The sequence below is a fragment of the Simochromis diagramma genome, unplaced genomic scaffold (genome assembly GCF_900408965.1).
Source record: "Simochromis diagramma unplaced genomic scaffold, fSimDia1.1 OVJJ01000514.1, whole genome shotgun sequence".
NCBI lineage: Eukaryota > Metazoa > Chordata > Actinopteri > Cichliformes > Cichlidae > Simochromis > Simochromis diagramma.
The window spans coordinates 1801054-1811386 of record NW_024387346.1 but is presented as its reverse complement, the minus strand read 5'-3'; the positions used below and the strand labels follow the sequence as shown (position 1 = coordinate 1811386).

General features: G+C 41.4%; 1 protein-coding gene across 6 annotated transcripts in view; it reads left to right on the top strand.

Annotated features, from left to right (window-relative positions):
- Positions 1-10333, top strand: part of LOC120718371 (diacylglycerol kinase beta) — a 159347-nt gene that overhangs the window by 26187 nt on the left and 122827 nt on the right. For all 6 annotated transcript variants that reach the window (XM_040006895.1, XM_040006892.1, XM_040006893.1 and 3 more), the window contains exon 3: positions 3027-3103. In XM_040006895.1, coding sequence (XP_039862829.1) covers positions 3027-3103 — 77 coding nt within the window. The remainder of the gene's footprint in view (positions 1-3026; positions 3104-10333) is intronic.

Here is a 10333-nt window from a genome sequence, read left to right as displayed (position 1 = left end):
GATGTGCAACTCTGTAATGAGAAGGGGTGTGGTCTAATGACATCAACACCCTATATCAGGTGTGCATAATTATTAGGCAACGTCCTTTCCTTTGGCAAAATGGGTCAAAAGAAGGACTTGACAGGCTCAGAAAAGTCAAAAATAGTGAGATATCTTGCAGAGGGATGCAGCAGTCTCAAAACTGCAAAGCTTCTGAAGCGTGATCATTGAACAATCAAGCGTTTCATTCAAAATAGTCAACAGGGTCGCAAGAAGCGTGTGGAAAAACCAAGGCGCAAAATAACTGCCCATGAACTGAGAAAAGTCAAGCGTGCAGCTGCCAAGATGCCACTTGCCACCAGTTTGGCCATATTTCAGAGCTGCAACATCACTGGAGTGCCCAAAAGCACAAGGTGTGCAATACTCAGAGACATGGCCAAGGTAAGAAAGGCTGAAAGACGACCACCACTGAACAAGACACACAAGCTGAAACGTCAAGACTGGGCCAAGAAATATCTCAAGACTGATTTTTCTAAGGTTTTATGGACTGATGAAGTGAGAGTGAGTCTTGATGGGCCAGATGGATGGGCCCATGGCTGGACTGGTAAAGGGCAGAGAGCTCCAGTCCGACTCAGACGCCAGCAAGGTGGAGGTGGAGTACTGGTTTGGGCTGGTATCATCAAAGATGAGCTTGTGGGGCCTTTTCGGGTTGAGGATGGAGTCAAGCTCAACTCCCAGTCCTACTGCCAGTTTCTGGAAGACACCTTCTTCAAGCAGTGGTACAGGAAGAAGTCTGCATCCTTCAAGAAAAACATGATTTTCATGCAGGACAATGCTCCGTCACACGCGTCCAAGTACTCCACAGCGTGGCTGGCAAGAAAGGGTATAAAAGAAGAAAAACTAATGACATGGCCTCCTTGTTCACCTGATCTGAACCCCATTGAGAACCTGTGGTCCATCATCAAATGTGAGATTTACAAGGAGGGAAAACAGTACACCTCTCTGAACAGTGTCTGGGAGGCTGTGGTTGCTGCTGCACGCAATGTTGATGGTGAACAGATCAAAACACTGACAGAATCCATGGATGGCAGGCTTTTGAGTGTCCTTGCAAAGAAAGGTGGCTATATTGGTCGCTGATTTGTTTTTGTTTTGTTTTTGAATGTCAGAAATGTATATTTGTGAATGTGGAGATGTTATATTGGTTTCACTGGTAAAAATAAATAATTGAAATGGGTATATATTTGTTTTTTGTTAAGTCGCCTAATAATTGTGCACAGTAATAGTCACCTGCACACACAGATATCCCCCTAAAATAGCTAAAACTAAAAACAAACTAAAAACTACTTCCAAAAACATTCAGCTTTGATATTAATGAGTTTTTTGGGTTCATTGAGAACATGGTTGTTGTTCAATAATAAAATTATTCCTCAAAAATACAACTTGCCTAATAATTCTGCACTCCCTGTAAATGTCATGATGGGAGGTAATGAGTTTTACTGGTTAACCTGCAAAATTCACCATTCTTTTGTTAGAAACCGTTTATGACATGTCTAGTGAATTACTCACACAGTGCAACTTACCCTACTGTAGCACACAGTTAGTGTTTGGCAGAGATATGGTGAATATGTATGGAGTTGGAGACGCGGTGGGGGGATTTGCATATATATCCATGCATACTCATTTAGAAAATAAACTCTTTAAGGCAGGAAGAGTTATTCCCATGGAAGAAACTTAATGACACATTACAGAGGAGGAACTTGCATGTTTTTAGAAACAATGCACTTTCTTACACTTAACATGTGGAAGTAGCACAGTGGATTAATGAAGCCACCTACACACACACACACACACACACAAAAACCCACCCTCCAAGCCCTCCTTTTTTCTTGCTGCGTCTGTGCTCCAGCAGGGTTTTTGACTTTGGCTGCCTTAGAGAAAAAATGTAGCGAGGAATACAATGATTTGAATGGGTGAGTGAACATTTTTGACAATATAGTGTATCAAAAATATTTTTGGCTGCTCTCTTGTTATCAAAAGCTCCAGATATTTTAATTTGGCAAGAATTTACCCCCTGTGCCTTTTGTGATACAGCCGCAAAGGGATTTGTGTCTCCTCACTAGATCGGGTATTTTAACCCACGTCTCACGTTACCTGAGACTGTATCCTCATTCTCTGCATTTGTCTCCTTGTGTCACTCTAATCACGGCAGATATAGGAAACACTTCCATACTTCCATAACACTTTTTTCTTTCTTTTTCTTGCCTGTCCCGTTTGGCTCTTTTGCCATCAGAATTATTGTCTAAAGGCAAAGAAAGATGCCCAACAGATTTACTTCCATAACTCTAAGATTACCAGTGAAACCAGGCCTGGAGCAGATGGTAAATGGACTGATTCTTATATAGCGCTTTTCTACTCTCACGGAGTACTCAAAGAGCTGTATAAAACATGCCTAATTCACCCAATCACACCAACTTTATCTATACATAGTGCTTTCTAACGACATTCATACACATTCATACTCCGATGGCTGCATCGGAGAGCAAGTTCGGGTTAGTAGCTTGCCCAAGGACACTTGACATGCAGACTGGAGGAGCCAGGGATCGAACCACCAACCTTCCGATCAGTAGGTGACCCGCTCTACCTCCTGAGCTACAGCCACCCTGTTGTGTATGTGTTGCGGTGATGGTGGTCCTGTGGTTTTCATGCACACATGTACATTTGGTCTTTCTAATTATTTGACAGATGGCTGTGGGATGAGGTCAGTATTCTGCACAAAGGCATTTAGTGTGTGCGTATAAAGGATTTGCATCAAAAAGTGAGAACTACGCAATGTCCCTTTCCCCTTTTAACAGGCTGACTCACCAGCTTAACTGATCCAGAGCGCCTTCTTACAGATGAGAGTGTTTATCTGGGAATTTATTTATGAGTTGTATCATGTTTATTTATTTTTTGTATCCTCATTTTGGCTAAGATGTATGTGAGTCAAAGTAAAATACATTGCTCTGTGCTCTCTGAGTGTTTACTCAGTTTTTCTCTTGCCTCTTCAGACTCCACAAAGAAGCTGAAGGATGTGCTGGAGGAGTTTCATGGTGGAGGAGTCCTTTCCAAATACAATCCAGAGCAGGTGTGTCTGCAGCACAATTCCCTGCTCCATTATTCTTCTTGCACTTTGATCTTTTTGTCCCTTTCTGCTTGATATTCTGACTCTTTCCTGCACACTAACAAAAACAGAATCAGCCTCATTATTCAGGTGCTTGTTAAGTTCCTCTAACTCAGGGTGCTATGAGTCTTCGAAATGCTTAGTCAGCCCCAAATTTAGGATGCTTATCTGTGTTTAAACACAGCCCGAAATTCATCACTACCTGCCACCTGATGTCAGCAGATCAGCTCCCAGCTGTATTGTAGACTCCTGTGTCTGCGGCTTTTGGTGGAAAAATGTTTATATCATCGTCTGGGCTTTGAACAGCACTACTATATTTCTTAGGCAGTGGCGTGTCTAGAAAATTTTTGTTGGGGGGGCCAGGTAGGGGCACAGATTTGGAGAAGGGTGACAGATGTAATTGGCAGATAATGTTAAAAAAAAAAATTCTACCAACCGTTAGGTTGTAAAGTTTTTAGATACTGCGTTGATAAAGTACAAGAGATACAATCAGTGCTTTGTCAGTGTTTATTCAGCATTCAAGGACAGCAATATTTGCATAGTATTTTTACTGACATGTAGTGCACATATGTTTTGGGCAAAAACATTTTTGAATATTAAAATTTTTATAACATTTTTAACAATTAGCCAATGCCAATGCAAAACTGTATCTGCCTATTAAAAAAAAGAAGACAATCTTCTCACAAACTGGTGTTTGATTTTGAAACAGGAAAAAAGTGGGGAAACAAATGAAAAGACTAACATTTGAATGAAACCTGAAAGCAAGTAAATACTTTCTATGCTGCCTCATGGTAAACTATGGTAATATTGATGTATAAAGAACAACACTGGCTGATGATAAATACAGTCAGCTGGCATGGTGACACTGCCAGTATTAACCCGCAGAGCTGGACTGGGACAAAAAAATTGGGCATTTTCTCTACAGACCAGCCCACCAGGTATTAAAGCTATAAAGCCTTTGAATGAAAACAAACGCTGTTGTGACAGTGATGTACACTGTCTTTTTGGTATATGTATGATTTCTATACATTTTACGTCAGATAAAAACTTTGTTCGCAAGATTGAGATAATTATTTTTTAAAAGCTAGATATTTTAAATGAGAATAAGAAAGAAAAGTATTCCTTTGTGCCCCCCTCTCCCTGTTAATGCCCCGCCTGGCCCCCTGGCAAAACTTTCCTAGATCCACCCCTGCATAGTTACCAGCTGTCAGCTACATAAAAAAGGATCCTGGTGTTATTTGTCTCTCAGAAACAGTTCATAACTTCAACTCATTCATGTCACCTAAAAGGTAAACCTGTTTCTCCATCACCTGTTCAGCTCTGATGATTCAGTAAGGACATCTCCTGGTTTCATCTTCATGTTTCCCTCTCACCACATATCCAAACCGACATCATGACCAGCAGCTTTTACAGCTGTGGCTCCAGCAAACCTCAGCTGATACTAGAAATTAATATTAAACAAATTCTAACAACAGCTGATCAAGCTTAAACGTGCTGCTGTTGTTTAGCACGACATCCGCTGGTTTCCTCTTTCTGGCTCAAAGTGGGCGATAAACAAACACGAGAGAAAAGCCGATCAGCTGATCATTGATCAGTTTCATGATTGAAGTACCAACAGGAGAGAGAGGGGGAGAGAATGAGAGAAGAAGAGGCAGCTGTGCAGCGTGAAGACAGAATAACTCCAGCTTTGTGTCTTTTTTCATTATAGCTAAAGTACGGGACAAACTGCGTCTCTTCTCAGCTCAATACCAAACGTGTAATATTTTCTCTGAATGAGGGACCATTCCATTTTTTAAGGAGCCGTTGGCAACTCTACTAACTAACCTTATGAATAAAATAAAGTTAACTATCAGAAACATCATAGCACCCACCCAGCTGTATAGAAACTCCATCATGCTAGCTAGCACGCAGTACGAGTTATTGTAACTGACTGTAAAAAGTCAGCATAACGAAAATAAACTCCACCTAAACTTAGTTTATATCTGACCCAGATAGACTGCAGGTCATAACTTCTTACCTGAAGTTCAGTTCACCTGACACTCGGACCGGTGGCCGCCTCGGGTCTCTGCTCCTCCTGCCTCCCCTTTCCCTCATCCACCTGCTGGCCTCTGTGAAAGCTCCACCATAGCGACCACCAAACAACTGAGTTATTTTTTACACATCGGCCAGCATCTGGCCAATCCACCACCTCTCACTGTTCATGCCTTTACAAAAAAAAAAGTCATCAGCCCACCGGTATGCCCGATGGCCAGTCCAGCTATGTTAACCTGCAACCAAATGTTACAACTTGGATTATATCTTATAACTCATAACTCTTATGCTAGCTCCCCCAGTACTGTCTGAAATATTCGAGGGTTGCAATAATTCTTTAAGTGTTATTTTTTCCTTGGTATTCTAATTTCACCGAAGTTTACTAAACTCAACAAACTTAATATTACTTACCGGGACATTTATTCTCTCCTCATTTTCTTTCGCCGAAAAATTGTTTTTTGCAGTGCCGTCTTTCCTGCTTGGCTCTCCTACCTTTGCTAATGTGATGCTCATAGTGCAGAACCCAATGCTGCATTCACGTACACTCGGGTATCTAGGCTTTACTGTGGAAACATAATCGTACATTTGATATTTGATTGAATTTTATTGTTTTAGCTTCGGGGTGGCACCTGGGGTGGCCAGTCTGGTGGGGGCAGGGGGGACGGGCAGGCCACCCCGCTGCACACGCCACTGTTCTTAGGATTAAGTCACATTTCTTTGTTCACTGAGTTATTACCCAGCATCAGTGTTGGGGCGTAACGGAATGCATGTACGGGTGTTCTGCGAATCCATACTCTGACGGGTAAAGTTAAGTGTTAAACATTAAAGTTGCAGAGCAGGAACAGACGGCTTGTTTAGATGGGCATGTTCTTTTTAGTGAATTCTCTCTAAAAGGAACAGCATCTAAGCAAAGCACAAGACTTCTGGAACAGTTTATATGAGAACGCACAGCACCATGTTTGGCAAAAACCAAGCACAGTGTAAACACCTCACACCAGCTGTCAATCACAGTGATGGAGGGGTGATGATTTGGGTTTGTTTTGCAGCCACAGAACCTGGTCACTTTGCAGTTATTAAGTTAATGATGAATCCTCTGTGTACCAACGTATTCTAAAGTCTAATGTAAAGCCATCTGTCCCACAACTAAAGCTTGGCTGAAACTGGGTTATGCAAACACACCAGAAATCAACAGCAGAACGATTGAAAAGGAAAAGAATTGAAGCTTTAAAACAAACAGCCAAAGTCCGGACCTCAATCTGACTTAAGTGCTGTGGCAGAACGGGCCAGAATTCCCATTCTGGACTGATAAAGTTATACAAGAACAGTCATGGCAAAGGTGTTCTACAGGCTACTGAATCATGACTTGTACTTTAATGATGCTGTACTGTAATCATAAGTGATGGAAGCACATAGATTGATGGTTCAACCGATGAACAGCAGAAGGCAGCTCCATAAGAACATGTTTATAGGTACTAAAGAACCCAGAATACAGGTTTTATAACTCATTTACCTGATATGCACAGAAGACGATAACAGGTTACAGGTTGTTGCATTTCAGCTGCACATCACCGGGCCATGAGCTGTCTTGAATAATAAACTGTAACTATACAAAGGAATAACAATTAGGCTTTAATTTATCAATGCTATAATGTCATAATCAGCCGATCTGTATATATTTGGAGATAGTACTTCCACTTACATCAGAATTTGTACACATACAAAGTATCAAATCTTCCTTTGGCTGCTCCCTTTAGGAGCCACCACAGCAGATCATGTGCCTCCATCTCACCTTATCCCCAGCATCCTCTTCTGTCATACAAACCTGTGGCCTCTGTATGTCCTGTCACACCAACCCTCTGCATGTCACAACACGTCTCATACACAAAAAGCGTGTTAAGAATAAATGTACTTTTACATACGTGGTTATAACAGTTAGATTTTTTTAGGCGAACTATTAAAACCTTACAGACTTCAGACTAATGTCAGAAAATTGGCATATTGTAGAAATAACATTTGAAGTGTCATTTAAAGTTTTAAAATGGCACATTAAAACCTTTAAATGGGTTTACACAACACATGGCATATGTTTTATGTGGTATGCTATTTGTTCCTTTATAAAAATTGCACATGAGACAACTTATGAGAACCAGTAGTTCATTTCTTAAGCCACTCTGAAAAGTCACAATGCCTTCTCATGTTCAAAGCAATTGAGACAGGAGTAGTTGAGTAGTTTTAAAGTCACATATTCAGAAACGGGAGGATGCCGGGGTGGATGGATGAGCTGACAAAACACTTTGTGTTTGCTTCAGACACATGACCAGTAAGCTCATGCTGGTCAGAATTTAATCATTTGTGCACAACGTCTTGATCCATGCTGAATCACCCAGTTAAGTAAATCCCAACAGGTTGATTCTGTTCCCCCGGATGTAGTATTTTCAGTGGGAGAAACTGAATGAGTGACGAAACGTCTCTCCCAACAGAATCAAACTTTTGAGATTTGTGCACAACGTTCACCTAAACGAGTCTTCACCCAAATTGTACTCAATTTCACATTTGTCGTTTTTGCGTTGAGATAAACTGTGAACAGGATGAGTGTCACGGTTGATGATGGCCAACCGTGGGGAAGGTGAGGGAAGGAGGACCCAGGCGCGGAGCTCTGTGTATAAGCAGTGCGTTTATTTACAGTGTATGGAACCAAACAACAATAAATCCCCGTGCTTTCCCCAGACTCCCGTGTCGTGTCCTCCTTGTGCTCTCTGCTCCCGTGTGTCGGCACTCCCGGTGCTCGCTGCTCTTCAGGCTTCCCACGCTCCTCCTGCAGGAAACGATAGCGGCAGCTGTCAGGACACTTAACTATAGCAGGCATGCACTCAAAGACTAAACCTAAACTGGATGACTAACGTGGAGTCTCACACAATGATCCCGCGTCGGTGGGAGCTCCAAGACTCTCCTAAGTAGCTCCCCCGACGAGCCCTGATCAGCAGCAGGTGTGTGGCAGGAGCTTCGGGTGTGGCCAGTCCCCTAGCAGGGCCACACCCACCAGACCTGAAGGCGCCTGTAAACCGGTGTTCGCAGAAACACCTGCATCCGTACACACACACACATATGTGCAAGCATGGAGAAGAGGGGCAGCAACACCAAAAATACATATAATATAACATAAGTCCATAACTGCTCGGGGACCCTGACAACGAGTCACTACGTCACTGACATTCTGTTTATTTATTTTTGTACGATGGTCTTTTTTGGTCTTTTGTTTTTACAAAAAGCCTCTAATCGTAAAAAAGCACAATTAGAGCTCCAGTGTATTTAGTTAAAGAATTATTTTTGTGCCTGTATTCTGAACTAAATCTTAACAAAAGCTATGTCATAATATTAAAGGGTTGGTTGTTATTGTTGTTCGTGATCTCCTATTCTTATGCATCAGACAGCTATTTAGGTTAGAGTCATGGTTTAACATTTCATATGGCTTAGGGCTAATTTTATACGTCGGACTGGAGGACTGGTGAAGGTAATCAACTGATGTTCATTAAATCTATGTTCTCATGTGATGTTCAGCCTCTCCCTGCCACCTTTATATTCTCATATGAGAGCCTCATTTTTCTTTCTTACTCTGTTCATTATCACCTCCACTTGGCTGTACGATTGTCCTCAGTATTTGCGATGACACAACTAACAGCCTGGCTGGACATTTGGCGCCACAGAACCAGACTTAATGTTCACGTGGGCTTTCTGAGACCCCGTTGTCACCTGGCGCCACCGTGACGACTCTAGCCCTGCATCTGCCATCCATCAGTGTGTGTGCGCTTGTGCATGTGTGTCTGTGCGTGTGCGCATAACCCCCAATGAGTCATCGCTGCATCAAGCTAGCTGTTGTGGAATCCACTCAGGAAGTAGACCTTTCTTTCTTCCCACTCACTCATTGTTTTTATTGAGCTTTTATTTTTAGCCAAAGTGTGGTCCTGAATTTTTACAATGATAATAATAATAATGAAAAATGACTGACACGTGGAGCTCTCGGTGTTGTTGGGTTTTCTCCAATTTAGCAAACAAATAAATATCGCCCTATCATTCTCAGTGACTGATGAGTGACTGAGAAACAAAGACTGAACATCACACCCACAGATTTCTTTTAACAACAGGCGCAGTCTCTATAAGCATCTGTCATGACAGTGTGGGAGTGATGTCTTTTGCCTTTGCTCTATGCACTTTGTTTGTTGGCCAAGGTTTCAATGAAACAGTGCAAATGTTTGGAGAGCTGTTTTTGAGACATGCGAATTATTTACGTGCTTAAAATGTTTAAGTTGGGTGTGCACTTCATGATTGTCAGGTTGATGTGATTTGGATGTGCTGGCTGATCAAACCCAGACAGACTGGGTCACTTCCAGCTGGGCTTAGTTGGTGTTGACAGCTTGTAGAAAGTGTTATCTTTATTTTTAGGAACCAGTCATTGTTGCCTGTTCTCACTATGTTTTTGAAAAATATATCTAATATTTGTGATTTACAGAGTGTTCACAGAATGTTTTCCCTGTGTCTCTGTGTGTGTACATAGGTGACTCTAAATTGGCTGTAGGTGTGAATGTTCTTCTACAGCACCAATTTTCTAAGGAAATATATTTCTAAAGCTCCTTGACATCTCACCAGATTTTGGTAACAACCCATCCAATCCACTCATGCAAAGAAATCAAACCATAGATGTCTATAACTTATGTGCAATAATCAGAAATGACACAGGGAAAAAGTATTGAATACGTGAAAAAAGCATGGAAATCAAGACACCATACACTATCAATTAGAAATAAATTAGAAATTAATTAGAAATATATCTTGCAGTGCTAATTAATATCAGCTGGCTTAGTCCCAACTGATGGCCTATAAAAAGGTGTCTCATTACCAACGTATCACACAAGAAACATCTCACGATGGGTACAACCAATGAGCTCTCTCGAGACCTTTGCAACTTTAATGTTGCAAACATAATAATGAGATTGGTTACAGAAGAATTTAAACTACTAATAAATGAATATATGGTTTGATTTCTTTGCATGTGTGGATTAGATAGGTTGTTACTGACATCTGGTGAGAATTTCATGTCAATAGGACCTTTGGAAATATATTTACTTAAAAAACTGGTGATGTGTTCAGTACTTATTTTGCCTGCTG